The sequence below is a fragment of the Meleagris gallopavo genome, chromosome 6, assembly GCF_000146605.3.
Source record: "Meleagris gallopavo isolate NT-WF06-2002-E0010 breed Aviagen turkey brand Nicholas breeding stock chromosome 6, Turkey_5.1, whole genome shotgun sequence".
NCBI lineage: Eukaryota > Metazoa > Chordata > Aves > Galliformes > Phasianidae > Meleagris > Meleagris gallopavo.
In genome coordinates, this window is record NC_015016.2 from 406,101 (window position 1) to 423,301 (window position 17,201).

Consider the following 17,201-nt stretch of genomic DNA (forward strand, 5'->3'; position numbering starts at 1 on the left):
GGCGCGGGGCACGCCGGGAGTTGTAGTACGGACGGGCTGCGGCCATGGCGCCATGAGGAGAGAACGTCCCTTCACAGAGCTCGCTGGGATCTGTGAGGCGGACGGAGCAAAAGGAGGGGATGTGAAAGCGTTGCCCCTCCGGGGAGAACCCTTAGAGCTGCATAGGAGCTGTGAAGGCCATCTAGTCCAGCTCCCCTGCCATGCACAGGGACAGCACAGCTCCATCAGGTTGTCCTGGGCCTGATCCAGCCTTGGAAGTCTGCAGGGATGGAGCATCCGCCGCATCTCTGGGCAGAAAAAGTTTCTGTTCCTTTAGGAAGCTGCATGGAAGTATTTTGTCTCCACAGTTTTGGTGCTGAGCTGTGGTGGCTGAGCTCCGTGTGGAGCCGTGACATGTTTGGGTCAAACGTTAAGAAAACACCTCCACCATCCACGTTACAGAGAACGGGATGTATTTCCTGATATATGCTATGTTAGGCAATAAAATTGTATATTTGGAGTGGCCGTTTGGTTTTGTACAGCTGCAGAACCCATGGAGTTCCCCATAGCTCCCATGGGGTGCTTGGGGTCTGTCACCCCACATCCTGACAGAGTGAGGGCTTTGGGGAGAGAACATGTGAAGTCCCTGAGCTTAGAGTCCCATAGTCATTAAGTTTGGAAAAGACTTCTAAGATCATCATGTCCAGCATCCCCACCATGCCCACTGCCCACGTCCTCCAGTGCTGCATCCCCACAGTTCTTGAACACCTCTGGGGATGGTGATCTCCCACCCCTGGGCAGCTGTGCCATCAACCATATGCTCTTTGGAGAAGAAATTGCTCCCAGTATCCAACCTGATCGTCCCCTGGCGCAGCCTGAGGCCATTACATCTTGCGTTCAGCCCAGAGTAGATGAGGCTGAGGTGAGGCCTCATGGTGCCCTACAGCTCCTCATGGCTCTACAGATCCTCACAGGGAGCAGAGGGGCAGCTCTGCTCTCTATGACAGCAACAGGACCCAAGGAAATGGCATGGAGCTATTGGGTGGAGGGGGAGGTGAGGGAAAGGCTGTGCCCCACAGGATGGTGGGCATGGAGCTCCCCAGGGCAGCAGGCACAGCCCTGCGCTGCTGGAGCTCATGGAGCATTGGGACACCGCTCTCAGATATAGGGTTTCATTGTTAGATAATGCTGTGTGACGCCAGCAGATGGACTCAATGAACGCAGGTGCAGGATGGGAATTCAGCAGAGCAGAAGGAGGTTATGCCTCAAAATCCTGAGTTTTGATGTGGCAGCGTGGGCAGAACCTGGAAGCAGTGCTGAACCAAAGACTCAGATTTGTGTTGGCTCTTTCCTCCTTCCATCAACTGAGGACATGGAATTCTATCCACCCACTTGGACATCCTGCTACTCCTAGGCTACCAATGCAGGCCAGAAATCATTCTTAAAAAGCATCAGCCCTTTGCAGGTCTCCTTTTCCCATCTCTGCCATACCGTTTCTGCATGTCTGTGGTTAAGCCTGTGCCATTTCACGTTGGATATTAGGAAAAATTTCTCCTCTGAAAAGAATGCTTAGGCACTGGCACGGTTCCTAGGGAGGTGGTGGAATCACCATCCCTGGAGGTGGTCAGGGGCCATAGAGATGTGGCACTTGGGGGCATGCTCAGTGGGCATGGTGGGGGTGAGCTGACAGTTGGACACAGTGGTCTTAAAGGCCGTTTCCAAACGTGATGATTCTACAGTTCTGTGATTTTTCAAAGAACTGACTGCAGGGCTGGTAGGTGGAAGAAGCTGCTGCCTGTGTGGGTGTACTGACATGACACCACCAAATGCTGTCACTCCTGCCGCTGCCCTGCCAGTCAGCGTTGGCAGTTTCTAACACGTAGCTGCAGCTTCTGCTCTGTAGCCTGCAGGTGGACAGAGTGTGAAAGCGGAGTGCAGAGGGAACAGGCTGGGCAGACAGAAGAAGACACTGCAGGAGTCTTTCCCTTGAAGTGCTACATACATGCTGAGCAGTAGCTTCCTGGGCTCGGGAAGGGTGTGCAGACTGGGTGAAAGGCAGGCAGAACTCCAGTATTCCCAGGAGTTGTGGGTGCAAAGCCAGCAGTGCAGGAGGTGCACGGTTCAGACATTTCTATCACTAGCTGGGCATGGAAACGTCAGAAATGGAGAGTTTTGAGTACTAAGCAGCTGCAGTGCGACAGCAGAGTGAGAATCATTGAGACTGAAGGTCAATCACTGGAAGTTCTGAAGGAGGTAAATAACATGTGCACTCCATGACAGCATCCCCCCGAGTCCTGCGCAGCATGTGGTAGCAGAGTGCAGAGCCTTCTAAGCAGGCAGGCTTCACTTTGCTGTGCGTGAGGAGGGGATGTGGGGCTGCATTCAGACTCACTGCGTGCAGGAGGAGAGTCCAAGGGGATGAGAGGAGCTCGTGGAGGAGCTGAACACAGAAATGAGGAGCGTGTGCTATTCCAACCCAGAGACCACTCTAGGCTTACAGTACTGACATCCCTGTGAGCCTCTCACTGTGTGGTGCCTCCATTCTGCTTTGGGTGGGAAGGTGCTCTCTCTGGCTGGGGCAGAGCAGCATTTCTGTACCCTAAACTTCATTTTGCATTCCCTGCAGACGTACTGAATATTTGCCATTCTGTTAGCACCACTCTACTACACGTTATGCATCGGGGTGTTAACTGATAGATGCCTTACAAATCACCTATGGGCAGATTGCTTGTTGTTGCAAAGAGCTTTTTTTTTTTTCCTTGTAATAGATCGAAAAAAAAATGCAATGATAAGTTTAGTGATTAAAAGCGACCCATTTATGTTTTGTACTGATTAGAGGAAAATCTCAACTAAAATTTTAATGGAAACAAATGCCTTGATGAGTCTAGTACTGATAACAAGTGTGCACTGATGAACCGAATTCATTTCCTGCCTGATCAAAACAAAGTAGTGTGCTTTGTGCAGTGTTCTGCTCCTGTAAACACATTGAGATGCTGAGGCTTTCTGCTCTGAACATGGCATGTCTCAGTGAGCCTGGATGGTGGCTGAGGTGCTGCCTGTGCCCTTCCTCCTCTGATGTCATAGAATTATGGAATATCGAGTTGGAAGAGACCCATAAGTATCATCGAGTCCAACTTCTGTACCTGCAGAGCCTTCCCTGGCAGCAGGCATCGTCTCCCAAGGCACAGAGCCAGGAGCTGTTCATAGCCTCATCTTAACCCACTTTAAAGTTTCTTTGCTGCTTCTTTTCCAGGGTAAATTCACACTGCTGCGAGACAGCAGAACGGATGGCAGCTTCTTGGTGCACCACTTCCTCTCCTTCTACCTCAGAGGTGGGTGAGCAGCAGGACTCTGCGGGGCAGGGATTTGTCTTCACCTGCTCCTTGGAAGTTCCTTCTCCATGAAGTGTTTCTGCAAGAGCTGATTCTGCAGAGAGCAGGGCATCCTCCCATCAGTGCAGGGAACTGGTGTCAGGGTTTCTGGCTCCCAGTCCTGACTTGTTCCTAGGCCTTGCTCTCGGGCCCTTCATCTCTGTGCAGTGATGTCACTGGTGCAGTGAAGGCCGTAAATCACCTGGGCATCTGAGGGAGAGCTGCCATGTGTGGGTCCTTTGTTACTGAACATTGCACAACATTTTGTAACTATCAGGAACAACTGGCAGATAGATAAGATAGCAGTGAGTAAACAAACAAACAAATAGATTTGCTGGCAAGCTGCCTAATTGCTTTGCTGCTAACCTTCCAGCCCTGAATAACCTATCAGCCTCTGTAGAGCAGACGCCCGACTCATGGACTCCTCCGGTTCTCTGCTAGTAAACCTGTTCAGACTGAAATTTAGCTCAGAGTGCTGTGTGTGCTCCCCCCATAACTGCCACCTCCTCAGCTGCAGCTTCACTCATTTTTAAGGTTTGTTTACTTGGTTTGCTGAACAGAGAGGCGCCGCAGGAAGGCATGCGCTGAGCAGGGAGCGAGCAGCGGGAGCCGGTCAGGGGGCAGTGCTCCTTTACAGCCTGCCACGCTGACCTTCAGCACCATCCTGCCCTTGACCCAGTGCCCAGCTGGTGCTAAAAACATTTGGGAAGGCCCAGCTGGCACCGCAGACCTTGCCGCTTGTAATCTGGGGCCACAGACCTTGCCACTTGTAATCTGTGTCCTGCGCTCTGGCTGCACTGCTTTGGGTCTGAACCAAAGCACAAGGCCAGGTTGTCACGCGCCGGGTTTTCCAAAATCATGTTCTATTGAGATATCTTTGTGAAAATTGCTGGTTCTGTGTGTGTTTGCAGATAAGGTCACTTGCCCTGTGAGAGCCAAAACAGGGACTCTTGGCATGCCTGTGATTTCAGTAATTCATGTCATGGTCGACCGTTGGCCTCCTTGCAGTTGTACCAACAAACAATCCAGGGAGACCCCTGGGCAGAATGGAATGGGACAGAAAAGAGGCTTTCTAATTTTTCTTTGTCATCTCTTTCTTGTTGCTTCTGTTTATTTTTAACCTGCCTACAACTTTCACTAAATTGGAAAGCTCAAAGAAAGGCAAGAATGGAAAGCCATTCTATTCGGTTCCAAGCTATGAGCAAGTGAGAGGCTGCCTACACCTTCCTCCCTTCAAGGCCTTTGCAGGCAGGTTTATAGCCTGACTGCTGTGATTTATGTGCTGCAATAATGGCAGTTTACAAGTGAAATAATAACAATGTGTCTTTTGTCTTCTTCCCCAGCTGGCTGTAAGGTTTGCTTCCTGGCCCTGGTCCAGTCCTTCAGTCACTATAACATTGTAGCACAGAAGCTGGTAAGTCTCCTGGCACAGGTTGGTAACTGCAGGCCCCGTAGACAAGCCCACACCTGTGGATGCAGTTTCAGTAGTGCTCTGGGGAGGAAAGCCCTCTGGTATCTGTGTCCAGGTACATTCAGAAGGATGCCTGTGTGCTGCTTTTGGCCTCTGGGCAAAGACACGGGTTTGACCATCTGAGAAGCCACAAGCACCAATTTCCTTCCTACGGCAAGTCAGGGAAGGATTACATGTACCACAAAATGAGGACACTAAGAACCAAGGAGGCAAGGCCATTCCCAGTGTCAGAGCAACCCTCTCACCTGTGGGTTGAAATGCATCTCTCAGCTTTTGTGGAATGCTCTCTTACAGCTGTGGAATGCTCTGGGTGTGGAATCCAGGTGACCTCCCAGAGCTGAAGGGATTGCATTGACCCTCCCTGCTCTGTTCTGCTGGGAATCTCAGCAGTGCTTCAGCTTACAGAGAAGGTACTGAGGAACCAGGTGCAGTCATGGTGCATTTCCCACTCTAAATGTGGGATGGGTTTTGGTACTTGCTAGACAGCTGGTTTTATTTTTAATACTCAGTTTTCACCTTCTTTTAGGAGGAGATAAACAGCCTGAGGGCTCAGACTTAAGTTAACTAAGATGGACTGAGCAAACAGCATTTTGATGTGAAGCTTTAACTCTTGGTCAGGTATTGAGCATGCATTTCCCCTGCAGAGCATTTCCCAGAGGAAGAAATGTGGGTTGGAGATTCAGCTGTTCAGTGTGGGAACCTTGGCTGCACTAAAAGCAGAATCATATTTGTTGGTTTGTTTCTTAAGATGGTGAAATTTCCCATTACACAGCTCCAGTGTGTGCTTTTAATAGGTGGTGGTGTCATCTCTCTCGTGGGAGAGTCTGAGAAGTGAGAGAACAGAAGGATTAGCTGGAGCACATGTGCAATGCAAAGCAAAGTGCTTTGCTGTCTGATGCTTCCAACACAAAGATTACTCTTGTGAAGGAGTGATAAGAAGAACAATGCAGTTTGCTCAGGGGAGTAGAGGGAAGAGATTACATTTGCCTACAGCAGTGAGCTGACCCTGTCCTGTTGGTTTCAGGTCTCTGAATCACTCTTACATTATAACTTTGCAGGTCTGTGTGTGTGATTGGTGTGAATTCTTCCTGAGCAGTCAGTGGCCGTACCGTCACTTATTTATATCTGCATTTCTGTAAGAACTTGCCTTTGCTTTAGCCCTTTTCCCAAATGAACGTGTCAGGCTCAGTTAGGGTGTTACTTAGAGTAGTTTCACTCAGGCCTGTTTATGATTGGAGACTTGATGATGGGAGTTGTCTCTCTTTACAGTGTGACTGTGCTGTAGATGCCTGCTGGAGGCGGCTGAGATGTCACTGTAGCAGCAAGCCCTGCTCTCAGGCACTGCTGTGAGCTGAGCTGTGCTGCTGTTAGGTGCTGCGTGCTGCAAACACCCAGCTGGTCCCTGCCTAGTCCTCTTCCTCACTGGGAAGCTGTGGACCTGGGCTCACTGCGTTGGCCAGATGAGCTGTAGGAGGACAGATCTGTTGGAAAAGGCCACTGAGCTACAGTATCAGCTCCGTGGGTTAATCTCCCATAACATTCCCTTCTAGCAGAAGGTTATGTGCTAATGAAGGACTGCAGTCCAACGAGCCGGCGATGCCCAAAGCTGGGCTGTGAGCTGTGAGCACCTGGGCTGTGGGAGATGCTCCTGGCAAGGATTGGGGCCCAGTGGGCTTTAAGGTGCTTTCCAACTCAAACCAGTCTGTGGTTCTAAGATTGACTCTTTTCTACCACAGTGCCCACAGATCTCAGTGCCAGGCTGGAAAGCGTGCTCTGACCTCCCCAGGGAGTGTGCTGCTGAAGTATGACGCGGGTTTTTAATGCTACCTTGCAGTCCTTGTAGCACCTGGTGGTGTTGCTGCTTCCCAGCAGCGCTGCCAGGTCTCACCAGTCCCTTGCAGCTTAGCCAAATGCAATTTCCCTGGAATTTTGTGCCTGTGCTGTCTCACAGTACTGTCTTCACACTTCCTTTTTTTTCAAATTCCACCCTTCATGAGGATCCACACTTAATTTTAAGGGACAGTTAATGTTAACATTGTTTGTCGTGACCTTCTAGAGAACTGCAGCAGGACTAACGACACGAGGGCAGCCTACCAGTTGGTGTTCCCACTCTCACTTGTACAAGGTTTGATTTGTTTTAAAGGAAAAGCATATTTATTTCCATGTGGCCTCCCTCTTGCCTGCTCCCCATTCCCAGCGCTGAGGTTGCAGACCCGAGGACGTTGCCTGCTCGCCCCTGCTGTCCCCTGAGGGTACACGTGCTGGAGAGGAGACCTTGGATGAGTGCCTGATCACAGACTGTCGCACTTTGTACCGCGGTGCCATTTGCTGTTGGAGCTAATGGAGCTGCCCCACACGCTCCATTATTCCTTCCCTCCTGCAGATATTTTGCTTTCCGTTATGAACTGGCCGACAGCAAGCAGCAGGTTTGGTTTTAAGGAACGTGGGACCCGGTGCTGCCTGCCCGGCAGCGTTGCAGGTCTGCAGCTGTGCCTTGTTGGGAAGCTCTTGGTTCCAATCTCCCCAGACTGCAATCTCAGAGGCATTTCTGGGCTGGATCGATGAGTGACAGATTGCCAGAGATAATGTCTGTGTGGTGATGGAGCGCGGTGCTGTGAGATAATGAGGGCTTTCAGGGTTGGTAATGCACGCTGCTTGGCACTGTGGCCCTGCAGCAAGGACGTTTTAGTGTCTCTGATCCTGCTGGCACTCAAGCAGATGCTATTGGCTATTTTGGGTACTTTTTCCATCACCTTTGAGCTGTCCTGGGGCTTTCCTCTGTTGTCCAGGCAGGCCCTGCCGTTCTAGCGCTGAGCTGCCAAGTGTTTCAAGGAGGAGATGATGGTTCCTTGCTGCTCTGCTAAGGAAACAGTTGAGCTGGGAGCTTGGAACTAAATGCTCTTTTGAAGTCCATTCTGACCTGAGCCATTCTCTCTGAAGTACACAGTTTGCATGTGCACAGAGCAAAGCAAAACTCCACTTCTGAGTGACCAGCATGAAGAGTGACTTCAGGTGCTGCTTTGGCAAAGCACTTAACCATGAGCCTGAGTCCCATGAACTCCAGACGTCCAACAGGGGATCATTGAGCCTGTTCCTGCAGCTGCCCTGCAGCACAGCCCTGCTTTGTGGCATGTCAGGTATTTGCCAGCTGTTCCACATTCCTGCTGCATAAAGCTCTTCTGTTCTTGGCGAGGAATTTTTTCCGTGGTGTGGGCTTATTATTGCCTAAGAGGCTAGTCCTAGCTCTGCACTCCTGCCCTGCTTCCCATCAGCATTTTAGTGGGTAATTATCACCTGCAGAAGCTGAATTCCTGTGCCTGAAGCCCACACACCCTGACGGATGCTCCCCTGAGAGTTTCAGCGAAGAGAAGAAATGTGGTGTAAATCTGTCATTCCTATCCTCAGCAACAAACGTGGCCACTGATAAGCCTTGCAGGAGCTGGGGGTTAATCTTCTGGAAGGGACCTCTTCCTTATCTGCTCAGACCTTCTCTCTCTTGAGGTGCTTGTGTGGAAATGCCACGCTCCCAAAGCAGCCTCGTGTAGGTATATGGCACTGATTAGATGTCTGGGCTGTAGCTTTCCAATCTACTAAGAATTAAAAAAAAAAAGGAGAAGGAGGAGGTGAAATGCTGGCTCTTATGGGTTGATGTCAGAGTAACAGGAGGGTCTGGCAGGTGGGACATGGGGTGGGAATTGGGAGGCAGAAGTGGACGTGTGGCTTTGCTGCATCTCTTCTGTGTGTGTCGTGGGGCTGGGGAACACTTGGAAAACTTCTGGAGCCTTTACAGAGGGGAGTTGGGCTGGTACCAACTCTGCCCACCTGCAGGGATCCCTGTCCCAGTGGATGTGTGAACTGCTCTCTCAGGATCCTTGTTTCTGGTTAGAATGGTGGAGCCATTTGAGTTGGAAAGGCCACCTGGTCCCGCTCCCCTGCAGTGAACAGGGATGTGCAGAGCTCCATCGGGTGCTCACAGCCTGCTTCCCAGCCTCTGCCTCCCTAGTTTTGCCTCTTGAGCAATCCTGCATTGAGCCAAAGCTTCCTGAACTCTTTATTAACCACGTCTTGCCATTTTGGCCAACTACCTGCTGCCTTGCACAACAGCCCCATTTCCAGAGGCTTTGTGCTAACGCTCCATTTGAGCTCCATTTGAGGAGATTACAGTCCCGTTGTGAAATGTGGGAAGCAGCCCACACTGCACAGCCAAGCAAACTCATGCTTCTTCCCACAGGGAAACTGGCAGCTTGACCACGGTGAGCTGTGTGACATATCTTTGTGGTTGCACAAAGTACTAGATTTTCTCCAAAAAACCGAACTGGTGCAGTTACCAGTTAGCTAAGGAACAACACAATTGCCCAAAGTTGCCCTTGATGATTAAAAAAAACAGAAAAAGGACGAGGAGCTGTTTTGTGAACTGTGTCTCCAGCTGGGAGTCTCCATTTGGGATCTTCTGTATGAATCTGCTGCAGCTCTGCCAGGGCTTTCTGGAGTTGCTGGAGCTGGATGTGCCCAGTGCTTGGCTCTGGAGGTAAAGCAGGAGGTTGGCACAGGCTGCCCAGGGAGGTGGTGGAGTCGCTGTCTCTGGAGTGTTCAAGAACCGTGGGGATGAGGCATGTGATGACAGGTCAGTGGGCACGGTGGGGATGGGCTGGGGTTGAACTCGGTCATCTCAGAGATCTTTTCCAACCTGAATGATTGTATGATTCTGTGAGATCTTGGCCCCAGGTGGATGCTGATGGTCCCTCTTCCTTCCCCAGAGGGCTGAGGCTGCTTTCCCTGGGAGCTGTGCTGTGTGGGTGTCAGTGCCTGGCCTTGGCCTCTTCCAGACCGCACCTTGCTCGTGTGCGTGGGCTGTGCTGAGGAGCTGCCAGTGCCAGGCTGTCAGTATTGCCACATCTGTGATGTGAAGATAAAAAAACCATTAGCTTTCACCTGCCAAGAAAGGAAGATGAAGAAATTGCTCCCTGCTAATACCCCATGCCTATATTCTCCCTGACTCTGAGTAAGAATTATTCTCTCCTACTGGGCAGCAATGATGCTGCTGTCTTCCCAGGAGTGATTCCAGTTCATTTGAGCACTCCAGATGCCAGTGCTTGTTTTTCATAGACTCATAGAATGGCCTGGGTTGCAAAGGCCCACAGTGCTCATCAGTTCCAACCCCCTGCTGTGTGCAGGTCACCAACCAGCAGCCCAGGCTGCCCAGAGCCACATCCAGCCTGGCCTTGGATGCCTGCAGGGTTGGGGCATCCACAGCCTCCTTGGGCAACCTGTGCCAGTGCCTCACCACCCTCTGGGGGAAAAACTTCCTCCTCATATCCAACCTAAACCTCCCGTCTGTTTTTTCTCCTTTTACAGCCACTGTGCAGGAGACATTCAGGCAGTGACTTTATTAGCACATTTTGATGGGACTTGATATAAAAATAGTCTGTTGATCCGCTTGGTTCTGTTTGCACCCTTTCTCCAAAGCTGTTTGCTCTGCAACATAATGTTTTCCTCTCTCTAGGGGGTCAGTCTGACAGCTGCCAAGGAACGGGGACAGCTTGTCTTTTTGGAAGGCCTCAAGTCCTGCCTTGACCTCGTGTTTGGGGAGGAGGAGCGGTCAGGACAGCCCAGTCCTCTTCAGTTTATAAGGTAAACCCATCCAGCTGGAGGAGGCAGAGGTTGTTCTGCTGGGGCTGAGCATGCTGAGCATTTCACCTCTAGGTTCTCACATCTCCTGCCCCTACACCCAACGCAAAGAACAGCATGAACTGAGGTCAGGCCCCTTTTCAGCTTCCCTGCAGGGCCCAAGGGCTCAGCAGATGTGCACTGCGCATGATGAGGGAAATACCAAACCGTGCATGTCTCTGTGCTTGTCCTTCCCTGCCCCTCTCTGCTGCTCAGGGAGGGGTTCTGTCCTCTTCAGCATTTTGGAGCAATTTCTAGCCCCATCCTCATTGCTTAGTGTGTTACAGGGCTACAGAAAAATTATTCCAGCTCTCAGCAGGCTTGTCTCAAATAAAACTCCATCCAAGCTGTTAGAGCACAGTGCTGATCTAGCCATCTTCATTTTTGTGCCCACTTCACTTTTCCATGTTCCTGACGACTTGATAAAAGTGTATCAAACCCTGCATGGAGGAGAGAAGTCACTCCCCCCTGTCATGAAGGAACAGCAGCACACACACAAAGCAAGAGCAACGAACTTGGTGCCCTTTCAGGCAGGGGACTCCCTGCTGAGGGATGGTGGGCATGTGGAAAGTGCTGTGGGGTCAGCGTGTGGGGGAGCAAAATGCACTGAGAGCACCTGAAAGGTAACTGCCTTGAGGGGAGCATACTAGAGGAGAGGCTCAGGGCAGGCAGTGAAGCCTTGTAAGGCCCTGTGCTGTGGGATCCCATAATTTTTGGGATGTGGTTTGTGGGTGTTGCTGCAGCATGGCATATCCCTTTAGCAAGGTATGAGGATTTCCCCATGCACACACAAGCAAGGAGCATTGACTGCAGGTAACCTCTGAATCTGGAAGATCTAGGTTAGGTATTAGGAGAGGTTCTTTAACCAGAGGGCAGTGAGTCCTGGCACACAGTGGGTGCCCCATCCATCCCTGGCAGCACTTAAGGCAAGGCTGGATGGGGCCCTGGGCAGCCTGATCTGGTTGGGGGCAAGCAGTCCATGACAGGGTTTGGAAATAGATGGTCTTTCAGGTCCCTTGCAGCCCAACCATTCTATGATTCTGAGGGATGTCATGGCTGTAGGGGTGCTGCAGGCTGGCATTGCCTTTGTTGGGTCAGTGATGCTCAGTGGGACATCAGGTCCAGAGGAGCCACAAAGATGCTCAGAGGGCTGCAGCACCTCCCTACAAAGCCAGGCTGAGGGAGCTGGGCTTGTTCAGCCTGGAGAAGAGAAGCTGCGGGGTGACCTCAGTGCAGCCTGCAGGACCTCAAGGGAGCCTTAAAACAGGAGGGGAGTCAGCTCTTGGAAAGGGGAGATAACAGCAGGACAGGGGAATGGTTGGAAGGTGAGGGAGGGCAGATTTTCAGTTGGATGTGAGGGGGAAGTTGTTTGGTGTGAGAGTGGGGAGGTGCTGGAACAGCTGCCCAGAGAGGCTGTGGATCCCCGTCCATCCCTGGAGGTGTTCAAGGCCAGGTTGGATGGGGCCCTGGGCAGCCTGGGCTGCTGTGAGATGTGGATGTTGGTGGCCCTGCGTTGGTGGGGGGTTGGAGCTTCGTGATCCTTGAGGTCCTTCCAACCCAGCCATTCTGTGATTCTGTGATCTGGGTGATCACAGCCCCTCGAGATCTCCTCTTTCCCTTCCAGTGGGAGTGTTTCCAACCTCAAAGACCTGTTTGACTTTGTCCGGACGTCCCTGACTCCCACTGACAGTGACTGCTGGAAGGGCCGGGTGCTGCTGGTGGATGATCTCAGTGTGCTGCTCAGCCTGGGTGCTGCGCCAGTGGACGTGCTGGACTTCATCCACTACTGCAGAATGGTGGTGTGCTCTCAGCTCAAGGTACCGCTCCCTCTGCACACAAAAGCAAAGCCTGGCTTTCTCTTTGTTCCCCTGTGCGCAATAGAATTGCAGAAGGCTTTGTCTCTGCAGGAAGTTCAAATCTTCACTCCAGGGCCGTTCCTGAGGAGTTGCGTTAGTCCCCAGGGTACCCTTTGCAGCTGGTTTCCAGGAGGTGCTGAGTAGCACAGGACTTTGGGGTGGAACACACTGCTTTTTTCAAGCTGTGACACTTCAGAGATGTCTGCTCACAGCTGTGTTTGTGTGCATGTAGGAGGAAACATTTCTAAGGTGACAAGGGGCTGATGAGCAGGGGACATAGCTGAAGGGCTGCTCAGCTCCTGGGGTGGAGGGAACGTGGCTCTCTGCTTCCAGCAGTTTTGCACCAGCTGCTTTCTAAGGGCGTGTGACAATGTGGCAGTTCTACAACAATCTCCCTGGCGATGTGCTCGCTTCTGGAAGCATCACAGCCAAAATTCATTAATCACATCCATCCTTTGCTGTTTACACTGCAGCATGCACCACCCTAGCCACTTCTCTCTTTGCTTGAGTGAGAAATAATGTAGATGGTGTCAAGTTTTGCTACCCTGCACTTCACATGTTGCTGGGGTGTTTGAGCTATAAATGCTGACAGGGGATGTTCTGCTTGCTGGGAATGCTTACCACCAGAGCAGCTGGAAAAAAAAAACGGTAAATTTTGCTAACATGTTTCTATTTCTGTCTAAGATGTTCTGAAGCTTTAAAGTACATTTTAGTTGTTTGAGAATTGGATGTTATTTTAAGTCCATAGTGAGCTGCCTGTGCTGAGGCAGAGGCTCCTGGGATATGGTTAATGGTGGTGGTGTTGCTCTGGGGAGCTCTTCAGGAGCTGGGAAGGTTTGGAAGCACAGCTCTGGCTGCAGCCGCTCGGCTGTGTCTTTATTTAGCTGTTCTGAATTCATCCCGAGAGCTGCTGTCTGCATGGCCTGACAGACAGGTTTAACTAGATGGCTGTCTTGTAACAAAGGCTCCATGTATTTTTAGGCTAGATACGTATGCATACACTACAGATGTGTGTGTTTGTGTGTATGCATATATATACATACACACCAAGCTATTTCAGAGATGTGTGTATATCTTCACAAAGGCCCAGTGCAAGGTGCTGTCCTTGGGTCAGGGCAGTCCCAGATATAAGTATGGATGGGAGAACTCACAGAGAGCAGCCCTGTAGAGAAGGACTTGGGGGTTCTGGTGGTACAAAGCTCAACACGAGGCAGCAGTGTGCACTCAAACAGCCCAGAATGCCAACAGTGTCCTGGGCTGCATCAACAGAGGGGTGGCAGTGGGCAGGGAGGGGATTGTCCCCTCTGCTCTGCCCTCATGGGACCCCATCTGCGTGCAGAGCTGGGATCCCAACCCAGAAAGATGCAGAGCTGTTGGAGAGGGTCCAAAGGAGGCTATGAAGATGCTCAGAGAATGAAGCATCTCCCCTATAAGGACGGGCTGAGGGAGCTGGGGTTGTTCAGCCTGGGGAAGAGAAGGCTCAAGGGAGGACCTCACTGCAGCCTTCCAGTGCTTAAAGGGAGCTTATGAACAGAAGGGAGAGAGACTTTTTACATAGGCAGATAGGGAGAAGAAAGGGGAAATGGCTTTAAACTAAAAGAAGGGAGATTTAGATTAGATGTTAGGGGTAAACTACTCAGGGGGCAGTGAGGCCCTGGCACTGCTGCCAGAGAAGTGGGGGTGTCCCATCCCTGGAGGTGCCTGAAACCTTGGCTGGGCCTTGAGCAAGCTGAGATGGGAGGGCAGCTCACTGTAGGGGTTGGAAAAGGGTGGGCTTTAAGGTCCCTTCTAACCAAAGTCGTTCTGTGATTCTATGATATATACCTCATGTTTATTTTCCCAGTGGGTTTCAGTTAAGCACCAGCTGGCACGCTGGCAAATGTCTAAGTGGCTTTACTAGCAGGGCACTCGGACAAGCTCCTGTTGCTCCCTGCCTGTCCTCACCTGGAGTGGGTTGGAGCCAACGAGAGGCTCAGCACTGTCAGCTGCTGTCGTTGCAGGGGAACATTGTGGTGCTGGTTCATGGCAGCGAGGATTCAGAAGACGAGGAGAACAAGCTGGTGGTGACCTCCCTGTGCCATCACAGCAACCTGATCCTGTGGGTGGAGGGGCTGGCAACTGGCTTCTGCAAGGATGTTCATGGGGAGGTAAGGCACGTGGCAGTGTCACACACAATGTCACGCTGTGTGGAGACGTGCTCTGTCTGCCCTGTAGGATGCTCTGTCATTCCTACAGCCCAGGATTAGCCTGGTGTGCAGCATGGCTAAGGACTAACACAGCCTTGCTGCAGTCACTGGGACCTGCTAGGACACCCAGGCTCCTGCAGGATTTATCTGGGGATGTTTCAGTGACATCCTGCAAACTTCCCATTCCTGGAGGATGGGTGAGGTTTACGCAGCATCACAGTGCAGGCTGTGTCCTCCACCGAGGTGGTGGCACAGGAATAATATCTGGTTCTTGGGAAGCTTCCCCAAACCACCACATATATGGATCCTGGCCGTACCTGTGGTCATTTCTCCTGGGCTGGGGTTGCAGCTGTGATGCTGGGGGCTGCCACGAGGGTGAGACTGCCTGCAGCACTGCGTGATGTTTCTGTAACAGTGGTTTTGTAATGGTAGCATGGAGGGACAGGGGGTGAGGATGCTGTGACTGTGGCAAACCAAGGGATGACATTCCTGTTCCTTTCCATTTGCAGATTAAAATAATTAAGAGACTGTCCTTGGAGTCAACAGAGAAGGACGTCATCCAGATCTACCAATACAAGATCCAGGACAAGAATGTCACCTTTTTTGCTAGAGGGCTGTCAGCTGCTGTCCTGTGATGCAGTGATACCACACAGAGCTGTGAGAGCACTGCAGCACAAGGAGAACTGGTACTGATGGGTGGGAACCTACAGATTGGTACCTGTAGATCGGACACACTGCAAAACCAGCCTGCCTGCTTCCTCAGTGCCTTCCAGGAGCTGTGCAGCAATCTGGCCTAGGAGGGAAGCTTAAAAGCATCTTGAACTGCATGCAGACAAGGGCATCAGCTTGCCGACAGCTTGCTGCATCCCTTTGTCATCCCAGCCTGTTCCCAACACACAAGGCCGCAAAGAACAGCACCAACTGACGTGGATGTGCCTTGGAGCAGGTCCACACAGGCAGGGGGCATGCCTTGAGGGCTGGGCATGCCTCACCTTTTCCGGTTGTGTTTGGCTGCTCCACCCTGGCATTTAAAGAGATGACACAGAGAGGGCGGAGGCAGGGATGGCTTGGGAACGTGTTGCAATTCTTACCTTTCTTCCAGCTCTGGCATGGGAGAGATTTGCTCAACTCCCAGTTGACACAGAATTAAACAATACGCAGCTCTCTATAGAGCTGCTCTCCTTGCTGATGTAAGACTTGGAGGCCGCCTCGTTTGGGTTCCTTGCTTTTTGTTACTTTCCCCCTTTAATATAAAACCCCTGTGCCCACGTGTGTCTTCAGTGTGTGACTTCTCCAGCTTGTCCTTCTGCAGGCAACATTTGCACATCAGCCTGCATCTATCGGTGTGTCCAGATCACAAGCACTGATGCTTTATGACCTACCAGTTCCTGTCAGGAAGTGTTATTAGGGGCTCGTGGTCACTCATTTTAATTAGATAAAGGATACAGGCAGTATGTAGCTGTTCTGTTCTGCAGCAGGTTGTTAGGAACATCCCAGTGATGGTGGTGATGAGGGAATAGATGTGTTGGGCTCTGGGATGAACCCTGGGCTCTGTTCTGGAGGCTCCTTTGGCAGCAGGGCTCATCAGGGTTGGTCAGTGTGACTGTCTGCTGCAGCACCAACCAAAGGCACGGCCTGAATTCCCCTGGAATGGCCTGCAGTGATGTCTGATTGAAGCAGTACCTGTGTGATGAGCTTCCCCTCAGACAGAAACCAAAACATCCCTGCTCGAGGGCTGTGTTTCCCTCCTTTCTCTCTTCTGAAATGGGTACACTGATACAGTGAGCGCACCTCACTGCTGCTGGCTTTTGCTTGTGTGCCACTGAGGTGTGCAGCAAAGCAAGGAGCTGCTGGAGGCTGCAAGGAGCTGCTGGAGGCTGCAAGGAGCTGGCTCAGAGCAGCACAGCCCTGGGACGGGCGCCCTGTGAGTGTTGCAGAGCCGTGCCATGTGTCCCCAGGCTCTGGGCTGTTGTCACAGCAGTGCTGTGCCCAAAGGAGCAAAGCCTTTCTGAACCAGCTTCACTCAGAGCTGTTTCCTAGCAGCAGCTGCTGATGCTATTTCAGCATGCCTCAGTTCTGCCACGCAGCAAAAGCGATTGCGGTGATTGCTGATAGCCATGGTGGCTCCTGGTTTGCAGCAAGGTCTGAACCCAGCGTTTCCCGTATCTCCACACCTGCCCTTGGCATGTGGAAGCTGGAGGCCGATCTCGTAGCTCTGCTGAGCCACAAAACTTGGCACATCCGTGGCTGAAGCGAGACCTTGCTGCAGAGCTGATGCTGTGAGAAAGCCAAGAATAGGGATGCAACCGAGGGCAGAACACCGCGGCCTTGTGCAGGGACAGCCAACATCTGCGTGCTCAGGGTCACCGCTGCTAGTGGCACTTTGTTTGTCAGCCAGGGCCGTGTTTAAGCAGCGCGGTTGATGAACCAGGCGGGGTCCCTCTGGCCTTGGCCGGGCAGCGGCGGTTCCAGCGGGACCCGGGATGTCTGGGCAGCGGCACAGCCAAGCCCAAACATCATCCTGCTGCCCCACCCGTGCCTGATCTGTCTCCAAGCCCTGAGGCTGCTGCTGCGGGGCCCTTCCCGGCCCCCCTCCCGATCCGCTCTTCTCCTTCCTCCCGGAGCTGCCCGCGGCCCCGCGCACTCCGCTCCCGCAGCCCCGCTCCACGTG

At 52.0% G+C, this 17,201-nt stretch overlaps 1 protein-coding gene across 1 annotated transcript in view; it reads left to right on the forward strand.

The window, feature by feature from the left end:
- The window catches only part of ELP6 (elongator acetyltransferase complex subunit 6), a 21,803-nt gene extending 6,005 nt beyond the window's left edge, over window positions 1-15,798 (forward strand). The window contains exons 2-7 of the mRNA XM_031554013.1: window positions 3,099-3,311; window positions 4,694-4,764; window positions 10,325-10,452; window positions 12,113-12,305; window positions 14,345-14,491; window positions 15,040-15,798. Of these exons, the coding sequence (XP_031409873.1) occupies window positions 3,099-3,311; window positions 4,694-4,764; window positions 10,325-10,452; window positions 12,113-12,305; window positions 14,345-14,491; window positions 15,040-15,165 (878 nt within the window). The 3' untranslated portion in view covers window positions 15,166-15,798. The remainder of the gene's footprint in view (window positions 1-3,098; window positions 3,312-4,693; window positions 4,765-10,324; window positions 10,453-12,112; window positions 12,306-14,344; window positions 14,492-15,039) is intronic.
- Window positions 15,799-17,201: the final 1,403 nt, after the last annotated feature.